General features: G+C 45.5%; 1 protein-coding gene across 22 annotated transcripts in view; it reads right to left on the minus strand.

The window, feature by feature from the left end:
- ATF6 (activating transcription factor 6) overlaps window positions 1–17,713 on the minus strand; it is a 357,879-nt gene that overhangs the window by 267,576 nt on the left and 72,590 nt on the right. For all 22 annotated transcript variants that reach the window (XR_010590059.1, XR_010590058.1, XM_065555768.1 and 19 more), the window contains one exon: window positions 445–630. Coding sequence is in view for 20 of the 22 variants with exons in the window: in XM_065555768.1 (XP_065411840.1) it covers window positions 445–630 (186 nt within the window). In the remaining 2 variants the exon portion in view is untranslated. The remainder of the gene's footprint in view (window positions 1–444; window positions 631–17,713) is intronic.

Below are 17,713 nucleotides of genomic sequence, written 5' to 3' on the forward strand. Positions count from 1 at the left end.
ATATAGGATCGAGAAGATGATCACAGTGGGCCCTTCTAGCATCACTCTAGGCTTCTATGCCAACAATTCTGAATGAGGGCATGGAGGGAGCATAACTGCATGTGAGAAGCACATCACTTAATTTAGTGTGGAGTTTCCTTCAAATGTCAATTTAATTAACAATGGTAATTAGCTGTGTAAGTAAACAAACGTAATTCAGAAATGATGCATTTAGCAGTGCATCTGGACAGCATGGGGACTCTGGCTCCAGACCAGCAGGTGAGGGAAAAGGAAGGGGGAACATGATGAACATGTGCATTATTTTAAACTAATAGCAGATAACAGCCATCCCTATTGCCCCCCAGTTGTTGGTACATGCCATTATGATGCCTATACCAACACAAGTTCATTACCATGCTGTTCTAAGCAAAGCATGGATTTTGTCCTTCCACAAACTCTTCTTACCTCTAACACCAATTCCTCCAGCTGCCTCTTCAGTGAGTCATTCTCTCTCTTGAGCTGCTCATTCTCCAGTAAGGCAACCTTCAGCCTGGCTTCCAGCCCCAACATGTATTCCTTCTTCTTCCTGCGTGACTGGCAGGCTGACTCCCGGTTTTTGATCATGCGTTGCTGTCTTCTCAGGATGTTAATCTAGATGAGGACCAAGCAGTCTGGTTAAAATAGGGAACCCTCACCTACTTGCACATTGGTCATCTCATACCCAATTTCTGCTCTGCTACTTTTTCAGCCAATTGAGCACTTCTATCCAAAAGTTCCTAATGTGTTCATCACCACAGCATCTAATCTCTGATCAGGATATACCCCCAAGAATTAGATCACAGAGGGAATGAAAGAATTATGTCCCAATTTCTTCTCTTTTCTGACCTGTACTCTTCCATATTTCCTTGGCACAAACTGGTACCCACCATATACAGGAGTGCAGGACAACTGCTGTGCTTGTGCAGCAAATGATTTTTAGGGACCAATTTATGAAGAATGGTAAAGAACTTAACATGCACAGTTTGTAAAAATCTTGACTAAGAGGGGACATAGTCATCAACTACAGTGATTATATGCACTACATTACAGCATACTGTAACCAACAGGTATGAGCATCAAGCAGACAGGATTGTGCACGGTGGTATCAGGAGGATGAAGAGCAATAGAATGAAATTAAAGAAAATGTAGGCTCAGTGTCAGGAAATTTGTGAATAGTGACATTCACTCAAATTATGAGATGTCTACCAGTCCCCTTGAGATACTATTTCAGAGGCTATTTAAAACTGGACTGAACAAGGCACTGGTAAATAAACTCTTGGGTTTGCAGGCAACAACCCTGCACTGTGTTGCAAGGGAAGTTTTTTCCTATTGTCCTCAATGTTAGTTTATAACCTAAAGCCTAAGAATTTATCCTTCCAAACTCTGAGTCGGATTCTGATTTACACGAAGGCCCTTTTACTGAACCAAACGAGTTGCCAAAGGAGGGATTGAACAGGCAGGAAGAGAAGCAGGAAAAGCCAACAGAGGACAGGATTTTAAAAAGTACAGAGTGGTTGACCATGTCAAAGGTCAAGGAGGATGAGAATGGAGGCCTTGCTGCTCTTTAATTTATCAGTTTGTTCCAGCACCTTCTCTTTCAATATCTCAATCTGACACTGCTTCCACTGGAATAAAACCAAGCACAGAAACACTTCCATTGATCAATGTAATAAAAGAATATAAATTTGAGACCTAAGATGACCTGAAAGCACCCTGTTAAAGACAAGAACGGTCATGGTCCACACTAGCATTATCTGGAGTTAGTTTGCCTTAACAAATCTTCCATTGAGTTTCTTTTCTGCATAGCCTAGGAATGGGAATTGTGTTCTTGCTTTATTATGGAGAGACATAGTTAAAGATAAGGAACAACTTCCAATAAACCACAACACGGTGTGTGGTGGTGGTATACAGTAACTCCTCACTTAAGTCGTCCCGGTTAACATTGTTTCAATGTTACCTTGCTTGTCAAGGGAACATGCTCGTTTAAAGTTGCACAATGCTCCCTTATAACATTTTTTGGTAGCTGCCTGCTTTGTCCACTGCTTGGGGGGGGCTTGGAAACAGGGTGGACTGGCAGCTCCCTTATCAGCTCCCTGCTCCCCTAAGTTCCCTGTGCAGCAGCCGCCCAGCAGGCTATCAATTGCCGGCAGTTCAGCTGCCCGTCCCCCCACTGCCATGTGCTGCTCCTGCCCTCTGCCTTGGAGCTGCTTCCGGGAGCCTCCCGCTTGCTGTGCAGGGGAGGGGGAAAGAGGGAGGACTAATGTGAGTGTCCCCCTCCCCCCTACTCCTGCAACCCGCTTACCCCTTCTCCATATAGAGCAGGGTGGGGACAGGACAGGGCTCAGGACAGAGAGAGCTTGCTGGCCACAGCTCCTGTCTCAACTTCTTGATCTTTTTAAAGGCAATGTACTTAGAATGGTGTCAGCATACTTAAAGGGGCAATGCACATCTCTCTCTCTCTCTCCCCCACACACACACAGGGTGTGTGTCTCTGTCTGCCATGCTATCTCCCCTCCCTCCATTCGTGCTGCCTTGTAGAGTGTGATGCTACATTAACAATGTGTTACGCCTTGAGGGCTCAGCCGAATGCTAGTTCATCATTTAGCAGTAAGGCATTCACTGGGAAATATCCCACCCTCTAACTTCACCACCTCAACCAAACTTCACAATCATCATTGCTGTGTACAGTATTAAATTGTTTAAAACTTATACTCATATATATATAAATTGGTGTTTTTTGTCTGGTGAAAAAAATTTCATTGGAACCTAACACCCCCCCCTGCCCCCTTTACATTAATTCTTATGGGGAAATTGGATTTGCTTAACATAGTTTCGTTTAAAGTAGCATTTTTCAGGAACATAACTACAATGTTAAGTGAGGAGCTACTGCATTTGTATCAGCCTGGAGTGCACTGGAGACACAAGACTGAAAGCTAGATGTTTTCATCCACCTGAAGAGTACTCCAATAGCCTAATAATGGACACACTAGTGGCTTACAACTGTTAGAGTATGGTTATTAAAAAGGAACATAACTTGAATAATTTTGGGAGTAGGGATTTGTGAAAATCAGTAGAATGATAAAAGAATAGCAGAGTCCGTAAACTCTGCAAGCCAGACAGCTTTGGTTGAGGCAAATACAGGAGACAAAGTTAAGGTTATTTGTGGCAGCTTTCCTCTAAGTTTTCTTCCTGCAGATAACTGTCTCAAAACTATAGTCTTCTGCTGTGCAGCGTTTGCAGCTAATTTTCCTTGGAGACACTGATAGTAATTCGATCATTCTGAAGAAGCCACATGGCTAACATTTCACTACTATTCTTCTTCATGATATTACAGCAAGGTTACAGAGACCAAGAAAAAAAAAGCTACAATGCACTAAGGATTTGGCTTCTCTCCCTGCTGATCTAATTGCGTTCTGTAAAGATCATTTATAATATGGCTAGTCTGCTGCCACTGACATAATCCTGTGAAAATGAAGCTGTTTGTACTTATTCCAACTTCTTTGTGGGGGTTTTGGGATTTGTTTGTTTGTTTTATGTTCTCTGTAAGCATTGAGCTTTGTGCACAAACACTTTTCTGGGCACCGCTGAAACTTTTCAGATACTGCAAAACACATTAGATTTTGCAAGCATATAAAGCCTTTTAAGAAAACAGGGTTTTAGAGGAGCAAGACATTTGGTTATAATAAGGTCTGGAGGCTGAGAGAGCTTCAACTACCCAGAGTTCAGATAATCGGTATTATACTGGAGATGTACGATACAACATATTCCACATTCACACCGTAATTCTGGTTTCTATGAGCCACACAGTATTTCAGTCAACAAACATTAAATGTCTATTTATTTAGGTAAAAGGTCTGGAATCCTGGAAGTTAGACAGAGGAAATAGATTTGGGGCCCATCCAGACCATCCCCCAGGACCTGTGCAGGATTATTTATTACAGTATATCTGCCAGTTTAATTTAGATGTCTCAAACTTCGGCGCTTCTACTCCTTTCCTTTAGAGACTGTTCCAGAGTGAGAAAAAATGTTGATAACCCAAACTTGAGAGTATTTTTGTAAAGAAAGGTTAAAATCCTTACACAAGAACTTTGTATTTATCAAATAGCTATGAGAAACCCACAAAATTCAGAGTTAAGATTAAATTTAAAAGAAAATCAAATATTGGCAAGAACTGAAAAACACAGATCAGGCACCTAAGCTACTTAAGCTCTACACTTTTACCCTGTAGATAACAGCAGAGATGCATCAGCCTCCCTCCAGTGTCTCTGCTATGTTGGCTGCTGAAGGAACACTAGGAGAAATCTACACCCAACAGAGTTAAGGACAATAAGAAAGTTGTTTAAATATATTAGGAACAAAAATAATCCTCACAAAGGTACTACTCCATTATTAGATGGAAATAGTAGAATTATCAATAATAATACAGAAAAGGCTGAGATGTTCAATACATATTTCTGTTCATTATTGGGGGGGGGGGGGAACAGAAGTGATACAGTCTCCTCATGGTGATAACACTCTTTTCATTCCACTAATAACTCTAGTAGGTTCTGTTTAACATCCTGCAAAGTCGGACATTTTAAAATCAGCAGGTCCAGATAAGTTGCATCCAAAAGTTTTAAAAGAGTTGGCTCTGGCATTTGCTGGACCGTTAATGTTGATTTTTCAATAAGTCTTGGAGCACTGGGGAAGTTCCAGAAGAAAGCTAATGTGCTAATATTTAAAAAGGATAAATGGGATGACCTAAGTAATAATAGGCCTGTCAGCCTGACATTGATCCCATGCAAGATAATAGAGCAGCTGATATGGGACTTGATTAATAATGAACTCAAGGAGGGCAATGTAATTAATTCAAATCAACATGGGCTTATGGAAAACAGATCCTGTCAAACTAACTTGATATCTTTTTTTGACGAGATTACAAGTTTGGTTGATAAAGGTGTGACAAACCTCTGTCCTTGTCTCCGTGGGTCCTGCATTTCCTGATGGATTTCGCTAGCCTCAGAGGCTCACTGTGACCCTGCACTTAACCATTCTCTCTCTAGAGAGACAAGGGTCACAGTCTACTGAGCCATTTTTATCATAAGCCAGCGAGGGAGGTGAGGAGAAGCTATCCTCCCTTGCAGTCTCTGTTGTCTCCCAGTCTCAGTGATTAATCAGGGGGGCATGGGGGGGGGGGGGGAGCCCGGACCCCGGACCCGCACTCTACTAGAACAATATAAAACTAACATGGCACACATTAAATGGATTAAACCCTGTCTAAATTATAGGTCTCAAAATGTATCTTTAAATGGGAAATGAACATCGGACAGGTCTGTTTCCAGTGGCCCTACACTATTTGACATCTTCTATCAATGACCTGGAAGAAAAAACAAAATCATCACTGATAAAGTTTGCAGATGACACAAAAATTTGGGGGAATGGTAAATAATGAAGAAGACAGGTTACTGCTTCAGAGCAATCTGGATTGCTTGGCAAACAGTATACATTTCAATATGGCTACATATAAATGTATACATCTGGGAATAAAGAACACAGGCCATACTTACAGGATGGGGGACTCTATCCTGGGAACCAGTGATTCTGAAAAAAAGCCAAAAAAGCTAATGCTGTCCTGGGATAAACAAACAGGGACATCTCAAGTAGGAGAAGAGAGGTTATTTTACCTCTGTATTTGGAAATTGACACTAGTGCTACCACTGCTGCAATACTGTGTCCAGTTCGGGTGTCAACAATTCAAGAAGGATGATGACAAATAACTTCACAAATACACACTTCCCTTCCTTCAAGTTGGTACACAAGTACTCCTGAGATCTTACAGATAGCCTTCATTTAAAGGTCCTTAGACAAGGTGTTCAGAAGATTAAAAATGTACAAAACAAATTCCAAACGTAAGTGAAAGCTATTTTTCCTGGCTCTCCCACCTCCAAATGGTTTGACCTAATTACTTGACATTTAGACAAAAAGTGTCCACTAGCCACAGCTCAAAAATTTGAATTGAATTCCTTTTAAAAAGGAACAAAAAAATCAAGCTTGGAAAGGGAAGTAAAGTAGCAACATTCACTGTGGAGGTATCTTACAGATCTACACACACACTCACTCACAATTTAAAAACATAAGAATGGCTATACTGGGTCAGACCAATGGTCCATCCAGCCCGGTATTCTCTCTTTTGACAGTGGATGGTGCCAGGTGCTTCAAAGGGTATGTCTACAATACAGATTTAATCCGAATTTACAGAATTCGATTTTTGGCAACCAATTGTATAAAGTCGAGTGTATGTGGCCACACTAAGCACATTAATTTGGTGGTGTGCATCCATGTACTGAGGCTAGTGTCGACTTCCGGAGCGTTGCACTGTGGGTAGCTATCCCATAGTTCCCGCAGTCTCCTCCGCCCATTGGAATTCTGGGTTGAGATCCCAATGCCTGATGGGGCCAAAAACATTGTTGCGGGTGATTCTGGGTACATCTTCCCCCTCCCTCCAGGAAAGCAACGGCAGACCACCCTTTTGCGCCTTTTTTCCTGGGTGAACTGTGCAGACGCCATACCACGGCAAGCATGGAGCCTGCTCAGCTCAAAACAGCAGTCATGAACATTGTAAACACCTCGTGTGTTATCGTGCAGTTTATGCTGAACCAGAACCTGCAAAACCAAGCGAGGAGGAGGCGGATATGGCAGCGCGGCGACGAGAGTGATGAGGAGATGGACACAAAATTCTATCAAACTGCGGGCCCCGGTGCTTTGGAGATCATGCTGTTAATGGGGCAGGTTATAGCTGTCGAACGCCGATTCTGGGCCCGGGAAACAAGCAGACTGGTGGGACCGCATAGTGTTGCAGGTTTGGGACGATTCCCAGTGGCTGTGATACTTTCGCATGCATAAGGGCACTTTCATGGAACTTTGTGACTTGCTTTCCCCTGCCCTGAAGCGCCAGAATACCAAGATGAGAGCAGCCCTCACAGTTGAGAAGCGAGTGGCGATAGCCCTGTGGAAGCTTGCAATGCCAGACAGCTACCGGTCAGTCGGGAATCAATTTGGAGTGGGCAAATCTACTGTGGGGGCTGCTGTGATGCAAGCAGCCAAAGCAATCCCTGAGCTGCTGCTACCAAAGGTAGTGACTCTGGGAAATGTGCAGGTCATAGTGGATGGCTTTGCTGCAATGGGATTCCCTAACTGTGGTGGGGCGATAAATGGAACCCATATCCCTATCTTGGCACCGGAGCACCAGAGTAGCCAGTACATAAACCGCAAGGGGTACTTTTCAATGGTGCTGCAAGCACTGGTGGATCACAAGGGACGTTTCACCAACGTCACCGTGGGATGGCCGGGAAGGGTTCACGACACTCGCATCTTCAGGAACACTACTCTGTTTAAACGGCTGCAGCAAGGGATTTACTTCCCAGACCAGAAAGTAACCGTTGGGGATGTTGAAATGCCTATAGTTATCCTGGGGGACCCAGCCTACCCCTTAATGCCATGGCTCATGAAGCCATACACAGGCAGCCTGGACAGTAGTCAGGAGCTACTCAACTACAGGCTGAGCAAGTGCAGAATGGTGGTAGAAAGTGCATTGGGACGTTTAAAGGGTCGCTGGCACACGTTACTGACTCGGTCAGACCTCAGCCAAACCAATATTCCCATTGTTATTGCTGCTTGCTCTGTGCTCCACAATCTCTGTGAGAGTAAGGGGGAGACCTTTATGGCGGGGTGGGAGGCTGAGGCAAATCGCCTGGCCACTGATTACGTGCAGCCAGACACCAGGGCGATTAGAAGAGCACACTAGAAAGACTTGGAATTGAACCCAGGGCTTCCTACATTCTGCACAGAATATTAACAACTAAGCTACAGGGCTATCCATTTTCATAGTTACTTCTCAGAATAGAATCTGACATTAAGACTTTTAAATAAAAGATAATATACAAATGGAAAGTTATTATTATCAGGAATGGGAACTGAACCCTAGTTTGCCAGATAGTAGCATATAGTATTAGCCACCCGGATAAGGGCAGGGTCTGCTGCAAGGTAGCAGATTAACCACTAGGTTATAGATTGACTCCTACTGCATTGAGGTACCACTTATATAAGGGTTGGGAGGAGTGGGCAGTGATTTCATGCACCAGAGTAAAAGGGGTTTAATGGAGCTCTGTTGAACTGACTGCTGAATGTGCTCTTAACTATAAAGGAACAAACTGCATTCAAAAATCCATCCAGGAATAGATTATGTGCCTGCCATGACTAAACCTCCAGCCACAGAAAAGCAGCAGCTATCAAGCCATTCTTGACACTGAAACAAAAAGTAGCAGCAGATCCTCCCTTTGAATCTACTGCAGGAGTGCCTTCTCCTTGCAGTAAATCCAAATTATTATAGAAGGACCTGAATAATCTCTTCCCCTGAAGGAAATATTGTGACCCTGAAGTCCTCTGCTGAAAATCCCAGTCATAACAACTTGTCTGAAACACTGTCTCATCTTAACTCCTATTCAGAAAACCCTGTCATGTTACAAGGCCTATGACAATGACATAAGAACAGCCATACTGGGTCAGACCAATGGTTCATCTAGCCCAGTATCCTGTCTTCCAACAGTGGCCCATACCAGCTGCTTCAGAGGAAATTAACAGAACATGGTAATTTTGACTGATCCATCCCATCGTCCAGTCCCAGCTTCTGGTAGTCAGAGTTTGAGACACACCCAGAACATGGGGTTGAGTCCCTGATCATCTTGGCTAATAGTCATTGATGAATCTATCCTCCATGAACTTATCTCATTCTTTTTTTGAACCCATACTTTTGGCCTTCACAACATTCCCTGGCAACGAGTTCCACAGGTTGTCTGTACATTGTGTGAAGAAGTACTTCACAGTGTTTGTTTTAAACCTGTTGCCTATTAGTTTCTTTGGGTGACCTCTAGTTCTTGTGTTATGAGAAGGAGTAAATAACACTTCCTTATTAACTTTCTTCTCACCAGTCATGATTTTATAGACCTCTAGCATATCCACCCTTAGTCATCTCTTTTCTAAACTGAACAGTCCCAGTCTCTTCAAACTCTCCTCATATAGAAGCTGTTCCATATCCCGGACATTTCTGTTTCCCGTCTCTGCACCTTTTCCAATTCTAATTTATCTTTTTTGAGATGGGATTACCAGAATTGCATGCAGTATTCAAGATTTGGATGTATCATGGATTTATATAATGGCATTTTATTTTCTGTTTTATTATTTATTCCTTTCCCTAACGGTTCTTACCTTTTTTAGCTTTTTTAACTGCTGCTGCACACTGAGCGGATGTTTTGAGAGAACTATCCACAATGATTCCAAGATCTCTTTCTTGAGTGTTAATTCCTTCATTTTGTACATATAACACTGGTCTACAATTTTTGAGAAGTCGTCTGCTTCAGAGATAAAATGTGCTTTTTATTATGTATTTTGATGTGCTGAATTCAAATATGACAATTAAAACTGGCTACTGTTTCTAAGATATTTAAGTTATTACATTCTATGTCTATGTATATTGTGTAGATAGTAGAGTTTTAATCATAAATTGTAAACCTAGGTCTTTTCATGTGTTTATGGTTGCTTTACATGATAATATTTCACCTGTCCTGTTTATGTAACACTTTAAAAATCAGCAAAAGGGTTATATAAATAAAATTTATTATGAAACAAAAGGCAAAAAACTATTCTGTACATAGTTTAGTCCTATTCAGTGTCTACTCGGCGCTTCTTGGCTTGTCTTTTGTATTCATTAAATGGAGCATCTCTTGTCACTGTCCAGCAATAGTCTGCAAGCATGGATGGGCTCCATTTGCCTGGATAGCGTTTCTCCATTGTTGCAATGTCCTGGTGAAATCGCTCGCCGTGCTTGTCGCTCACTGCTCCGCAGTTCGGTGGAAAAAAATCTAGATGAGAGTGCAAAAAATGTATCTCTAGTGACATGTTGCAACCAAGGCTTTTGTATGCCTTGAGGAGGTTTTCCACCAACAACCTGTAGTTGTCTGCCTTGTTGTTTCTGAGAACATTTATTGCCACTAACTGGAAGGCTTTCCATGCCGTCTTTTCCTTGCCACGCAGTGCATGGTCAAATGCATCATCTCGAAGAAGTTCACGAATCTGAGGACCAACAAAGACCCCTTCCTTTATCTTAGCTTCACTTAACCTTGGAAATTTTCCACGGAGGTACTTGAAAGCTGCTTGTGTTTTGTCAATGGCCTTGACAAAGTTCTTCATCAGACCCAGCTTGATGTGTAAGGGTGGTAACAAAATCTTCCTTGATTCAACAAGTGGTGGATGTTGAACACTTTTCCTCCCAGGCTCCAATGACTGTCGGAGTGGCCAATCTTTCTTGATGTAGTGGGAATCTCTTGCACGACTATCCCATTCGCAGAGAAAACAGCAGTACTTTGTGTATCCAGTCTGCAGACCAAGCAAGAGAGCAACAACCTTCAAATCGCCACAAAGCTGCCACTGATGTTGGTCATAGTTTATGCACCTCAAAAGTTGTTTCATGTTGTCATAGGTTTCCTTCATATGGACTGCATGACCAACTGGAATTGATGGCAAAACATTGCCATTATACAGTAAAACAGCTTTAAGACTCGTCTTCGATGAATCAATGAATAGTCTCCACTCATCTGGATCGTGAACGATGTTGAGGGCTGCCATCACACCATCGATGTTGTTTCAGGCTACAAGATCACCTTCCATGAAGAAGAATGGGACAAGATCCTTTTGACAGTCACGGAACATGGAAACCCTAACATCACCTGCCAGGAGATTCCACTGCTGTAGTCTGGAGCCCAACAGCTCTGCCTTATTCTTGGGTAGTTCCAAATCCCTGACAAGGTCATTCAGTTCACCTTGTGTTATGAGGTGTGGTTCAGAGGAGGACGATGGGAGAAAATGTGGGTCCTGTGACATTGATGGTTCAGGACCAGAAGTTTCATCCTCTTCCTCGTCTGACTCAAGTGAGAATGATTCTGGTGCATCAGGAACCGGCAGTCCTTCTCCGTGTGGGGTACTGGGCGTATAGCTGATGGAATGTTTGGATAATGCACAGTCCACTTTTTCTTCTTTGACACACCTTTCCGAACTGGAGGCACCATGCAGAAGTAACAATTGCTGGTATGATCTGTTGGCTCTCTCCAAATCATTGGCACTGCAAAAGGCATAGATTTCCTTTTCCTGTTCAACCACTGGCGAAGATTTGTTGCACAAGTGTTGCAGCATATGTGTGGGGCCCACCTCTTGTCCTGATCTCCAATTTTGCAGCCAAAATAAAGGTGATAGGCTTTCTTAACCATAGTGGTTATACTGCGCTTTTGTGATGCAAAAGTCACTTCACCACAAACATAGCAGAAGTTATCTGCACTGTTCACACAAGTACGAGGCATCTCTGCTCACTTTGGCTAAACAGAAATGTGTCCCTTTGCAAAATCAAACACTGACAAATAAGAGAGCACGACACTGTATGATTTCTAGAGCTGATCTAGGGCAATTTGTTCAGCAGAGTGATGTAAGCTTCGTTATGATTGCATCATCCATGACTTCTAGGAATAACATGATGCAATTCATATCATGTATGATGCAATACCAGCTTCAGATTGCATCATTCATTGTTTTGCCTAAAAAGCAAGTACTGTCCAAACCCAGTCATAGACTTATTCATAGATCCAGTCAAAGATGTATTTTAGTCATTTCTGGTTTAAATTGAGATCCCTTCCCTTTATAACTCACTTATCCTCCGCCATTCCCAAGTCAAGGGTCGAATATACTGACCCAATAGCATATCTTGAAAACTAGAGCCAATCAACAATTTTAAGCATCATTTTCGTTCTCAGTGACCCAGAATTTGTAAAGTTTGACTACATTTTTTTCAGAAGCATTTTGGCTGTAGAGCAGTGTAATTGGCATTATATTTTCCAACGTGCATTACTTTGCATTTATCAACACTGAATTTCATCTGCCATTTTGTTGCCCAGTCACTCAATTCTGTCAGATTCCCTTTGTAACTCTTCACAGTCCGCTTTGGACTTAATTATCTTGAGTAATTTTGAATAGTCTGCATACTTTGTTAACTCACAACACCCCATATTTCAGCTCATTTATGATTATGCTGAACTATGCAGTAATTTTCTGACTCATAGTAGACATTCAGAACATGCCAAAACTTAAACACTAGAATTAACTGCTCAACCACATATTAAAGAATTACATATAATGTCATATGTCTTGTATATTTGCTTTTAAAATAAGTCCAAAATAAGTGTGGGAAAGTTTTCCCCCTAACTAGTGTTATTTTACAACACTAATAACTAGGCTTATATTGTTCTCTCATCTTCAAAGTTATCTACAAAATTCAAGCACTTTACAAACTGAAGTTGCCATTTCAAATTAATCCTACAAATAATACTGTTCTGAGCAAACTTTAAGCCCCTAACACAGTGCCTTAACCTTTCAGAAGTGGTGTGCCGAGTCTTCATTTATACACTCTAATTTAAGGCTTCTCATGCCAGTAATAAATTTTAATGTTTTTTAGAAGGTCTCTCTATAAGTCTATATATTATATAACCTGTGACAAGATGGCCAATGTAGTATGGTGGGTCCTGCGCTTTTCTTGGTGGGGGGCTAAAATGTCACCCCTTGTCCCTGCTCTTGGGGCACCGAGGGCCCCACTAGTGGCCAGGGAAGGTGGTAAAGGAGGGAAGCGGGGGAGGGATCTGGATTTGCTCCTCACTCTGAGTCCCAGCCCCTCTCAACCCCTGTGGGTTCTTACCCTCTTCCCACTTGGGTGGGGTACCTTCGGTCCTTAAACACTGGGGGAAGGAGTCTCCCTCCCCTGCTGGGGCAGGGTCTCCCTTACTCCGGTTTTCTGATCTTCCAAGTCTCACAGCACACCTCCCAGCTCCAGTCCCCTCTCCTTCCCTGACTGCTTGAAGCAGGGGGGTTTATTAGGTTGCTAACAGTGCCTTAATTGAGTACAGGTGCTCCAATTAACCTGTAGCAATCCTCCCTAGTCTACAGGGAACCACGCCTTAATTAGCCTAGGGCTTATATACTTCCTTTCTACCACTCTCCCTGGCCCTCCTGTATCACAAACCAAACTACTGTTATATGTAGAGTAAACAATGTTTTCAAAATGTTTCAGAAGCTTTATTTAAAATTAAATGAAAATGCAGATCTTATCAGTTTAGTATGATCCTTGCCCTTGCTTTTCCTTGCTGAGTTTTCCAATGTCTGGCACGTATTTGGATACTTTAAGCTGCACACAGGCTTCTGAGTGATCAGTTGTTAAACGGTTGGAAGGAGGTCAGTGGCTGGAACCCTAGATCAGCAGCTGAGGTAAGTTGAGCTGGCGGCTGGTAGGGCTGAGCAGGGCTGGAGGCCTGGACCCTGACTGGCAGGGGGCCTGCGCTGGAACTCCAACTGGAAGCAAGGTGAGTGGGGCTACGGCGGGGACCCCGGCTGGCAAGGGGCCAGCAGCTGGAACCCCAGAGCAGCGATTGAGCAGCTCAGCCCGCTGCCGCTCTGGGGTTCTGGCTGCCAGCTCCTGCCAGCCGGGGTCTCAGCCCGCGGCCAGCCTGGGGTTCCTTCACCCAGGTCAGCAGCGGGCGCTGAGTGGGACCGGCAGTGGGACCCCGGCTGGCAGGAGCCAGCGGCGGAAACCCCCAGAGCGGCGGCGGGCCATCAAAAATCGGCTCGTGTGTCACCTTTGGCACGTGTGCCATAGGTTGCCAACTCCTGCCCTAACACATGACATCTGGCAGTGCCTTAACCATGTGCTCACTACCACTCCCACATAATGTGGTCGGAATGTCCCACAGGGCAATTATTCTGCTAACAAGTTATGGGAAAAATGGTTAGCTACCTTTTGTCACTGTTGTTCTTCGAGATGTGTTGCTCATGTCCATTCCATTCTAGGTGTGTGAACGCCCATGTGTGCAGTCATCGGAAATTTTTGCCTTAGCAATAGCCATACAGCAGGCCAAGGCGCCACCTGGAGTGCCGCACTCATGTGCTGGTATTTCAGGCGCCGCCAGCCTACACTGTCTCAGTTCCTTCTTGACGACAGCTCTGACAGAGGGGGCAGAAGGATGAGTAATGGAATGGGCATGAGCAACACATCTCAAAGAACAACAGTTACGAAATGTAGGTAACCATTTTTTCTTCTTCAAGTGCTTGCTCATGTCGATTCCATTCTAGGTGACTCACAAGCAATATCAATGGAGGTGGGCTCAGAGTTCACAGTCTTGCATCACTGCTCTGCCAAAGCCAGTGTCGTCTCGAGCCTGCTGGGTCAGCGCGTAATGCAACGCGAACATGTGGACGATGACCAGGTAGCGGCCCAACAGATCTCTTGGATCGGTACCTGTGCCAGGAAGGCTGCCAACTGATGCCTGTGCCCTCGTCAAGTGTGCCGTCACGATCGCCGGCGCAGGCACCTTCGCCAGCTTAGAACAGTAGCAGATGCAGGCCGTGATCCAGGACAAAATCCACTGAGCAGACACTGGGCGACATTTCATCCTGTCTGCCACCACAACAAACAATTGTATTGACTTACGGAATGGCTTCTTTCTATCCATGTAGAATGCCAGCACCCTCCTGATGTCTGGGGTGAGAAGCCTGCGAGCCTCCTCCGACGCATGGGGCTTTGGACAGAAGACTGATAAGTATATGTCCTGGCCAGTATGCAACTGAGAAACGACCTTGGGAAGAAATGCCGGCTGCAAGCACAGCTGGACATTGTCCTTATAGAAGACAGTATAGTGCGGCTCTGAGGTGAGCACCCAGATCTCAGACATCCTGCGGCCCAGCGTTATTACGACCAGGAATGAAACCTTTCAGGAGAGAAACAGGAGGGAGCAGGAAGCCAGAGGCTCAAAGGGAGACCCCATAGCCTTTACAGCACAAGATTCAGGTCCCAGGGGGGAACCGGGTCCCAGATGTGCAGACAAAGGCACTCCAGATCCTTCAAAAAACACACTGTCATAGGATCGGCGAAGAGAGACCTGCCTTGGAATGGAGGATGCAATGCTGAAGTGGCGGCCAGATGGACTTGAACTGAAGAGAGGGACAACCCTTGGAGTTTGAGGTGCAGCAGATAATCCAATATATGCTGCAGCGAAGCCTGCTGGGCCCAAAGATGCCACTCTGAGGCCCAGCACACGAACTTCTTCCATTTAGCCAGGAAGGTTGCCCTAATGGAGGGTTTCCTGCCACCCAGCAAGACCTGTTGAACACTGGTCGAGCACGCCCGCTCATCTGTGCTTAGAAATGCAGTAGCCAAGCCTTCAAGTGCAGCACTGCCAGGTCCAGGTGCAGCAGGTTGCTGTGGTTCTGAGACAGCAGATCCAGCCAAAGAGGCAGTAGAAGAGGGGCGGATGCCAAAAGGCTCAGCAACATGCTGCACCAGTGCTGACGGGGCCATGTGGAAGCTGCTAGGATAACCATTGCTCTGTCCTGCTTGACATTCATGAGGACCCTGTGAATTAACGGCACTGGCCGGAAGGCATACATCAGCGCTCCTGACCATGGAATGAGGAAGGCGTCTGAAAGGGAACCTCTGTCCAGACACTGAACTGAACAGAACACGTGGCACTTTCTGTTCTGCCTGGACACAAATAGGTCCACCTGGGGAGTCCCCTACCTCTGGAAGATTATATTGACCACCTCCAGATGTAGCGACCATTTGTGGCAAGATGAGAAGGACCTGCTGAGGTGATCTGCCAAGACGTTCTTGGGGCCAGGTAGGTGGTCGGCGACATGCTTCCAGAAGGAAGGCTCTGGCTTGCGTGGTGTCGAGGACCACCCCGATGAATTCAATGTGCTGGATTGGCATCAATGTGACCTTTTTTATGTTTATTAACAGGCCCGGATCATGGCAGGTGGAACGCACCAGATCGAGGATCCTCTGCACCTGCTCCCAAGACCTGCCCTTGATGATCCAGTCGTTGAGATACCGGAAAATCTGGACCCCTTGATGTCTCAGGTAAGTCGCCACTGGCACCATGCATTTTGTGAACACCCTTGGGCCCAAAGGGCAGCGCCATGAATTGAAAATGGTGCCAGCCCACTACGAAGCGGAGGAAACACCTGTGACCCAGGAATATGGAAATGTAGAAATAAGCATCCCATAAGTCGAGAGTGGCGTACCAGTCTCCTGGATCCAGAGAAGGGATGATGGAGGCCAGGGAAACCATGCAAAACTTCAACTTCTTGAGAGACTGGTTGATGCGATGCAGTTCCAGGATGGGTCTGAGGCCTCCTTTTGCTTTCGGGATTAGGAAGTACCGGGAGTAGAACCCATTTCAATTCATGTCCCAAGGGACCTCCTCTGCTGCCCCCAGGTGCACAAGGTTCTCGACTTCCTGAACAAGGAGTTGGTCATGAGAAGGATCCCTGAAGAGGGACAGGGGAATGGGGGGTGGAAAGGAGGGGTGGCCAAAAATTGCAGGGTATAGCCCCAAGATACTATGTCCAGTACCTAGCAGTCCGAGGTGACCTGCAACCAGGCCAAACAGTAGGGGTGAAGGCAGTTGAGGAAAAGGAACTGCGGATCCGGGGATTTGGCTGCAGCATTGCTCTCGAGTGTGCCATCATAATGAGCGCTTCTGGCCTCCGGATTGCTTTGCCGAGCCAGGCTGCGCAGGTGAGCAGGAGGTAGAAGGGTGGTGATGACTAAATCCAGTATCCCTTCTTCTAGGAGACCCCACACGAGGCTGCCATGGCCTCAGTGGTGAAGGCGGCAAGAACTGCTTATGCACTGACTACGGCGTGTGCATGCCCAGCGAGAAAGGGTGGCTCTGGTATCTTTCAGCTCATGCAGCCTCACATCTGTTTGGTCAGAGAATAGACCATTCCCATAGAATGGGAGGTCTTGGATGGAGGTCTGCATCTCCTGGGAGAGTCTGGCGGTTTGAACCCAGGAGCTGTGCCTCGCTACCACCCTGGTTGCCAAGTCCGCCGCATCCCACCCCATTTGCAGGGAACACCGGGCTGTCGTGGTACCTTCCTGCACCAGAGTATCAAACTCTTGGGCCAAATCCTGCGGGACATACTTCTTAAACTTACGGAGGGAGTCCCATAAATTAAAGTTGTAATGGCCCAAGAAGGTCTGATGGTTTGCCACCTGAAACTGTAAACTGGCGGTGGAATAAATCGTCCTCCCAAACAAGTCCAGTCGTTTGGCCTCTTTATTTTTCAGGGTCAAGCTGGAATGTCCCTGTTTTTCTCTCTCATTGGCCGCTGAGACCACCAGCGAGCCGGAGGAGGTGGGTGGATATACAAGTATTCAAAACTTTTGGCTGGGACAAAGTATTTCTTCTTGGCCCGTTTTGAGGTGGGAGGGATGGAGCAGGGGGTTTGCCAGATGGACTTGGCAATTTTGAGGACCCTGTCATGCACCGGTAGTGTGACGCGAGCCGGGCTAGAGGCTGAAAGGACATTGAATAGGGTGTCCGTCGGCTCAGCAATCTCCTCCACTTCCAGGCCCAAATTCTCATCCACCCAACAAAGCAGGGCCTGGTGGTCCTTAAAGTGGTCTGGCAGACTGGCCCTGGAGGAGCCTGCGACCACCTCATACGCGGACAAAGACGAGGACTGTACCACAGGCGGGGAGCCCAGGTCCTCCGTCTCTGCAGGCGAGGGCAGTTTAGGAGTGAGCACAGCCTCCTCAGTCTCAGCTTCCAGGCATGCCTCCCGA

Source organism: Chrysemys picta, chromosome 8, assembly GCF_011386835.1.
Source record: "Chrysemys picta bellii isolate R12L10 chromosome 8, ASM1138683v2, whole genome shotgun sequence".
In the NCBI taxonomy this organism is placed as follows: Eukaryota; Metazoa; Chordata; order Testudines; family Emydidae; genus Chrysemys; species Chrysemys picta.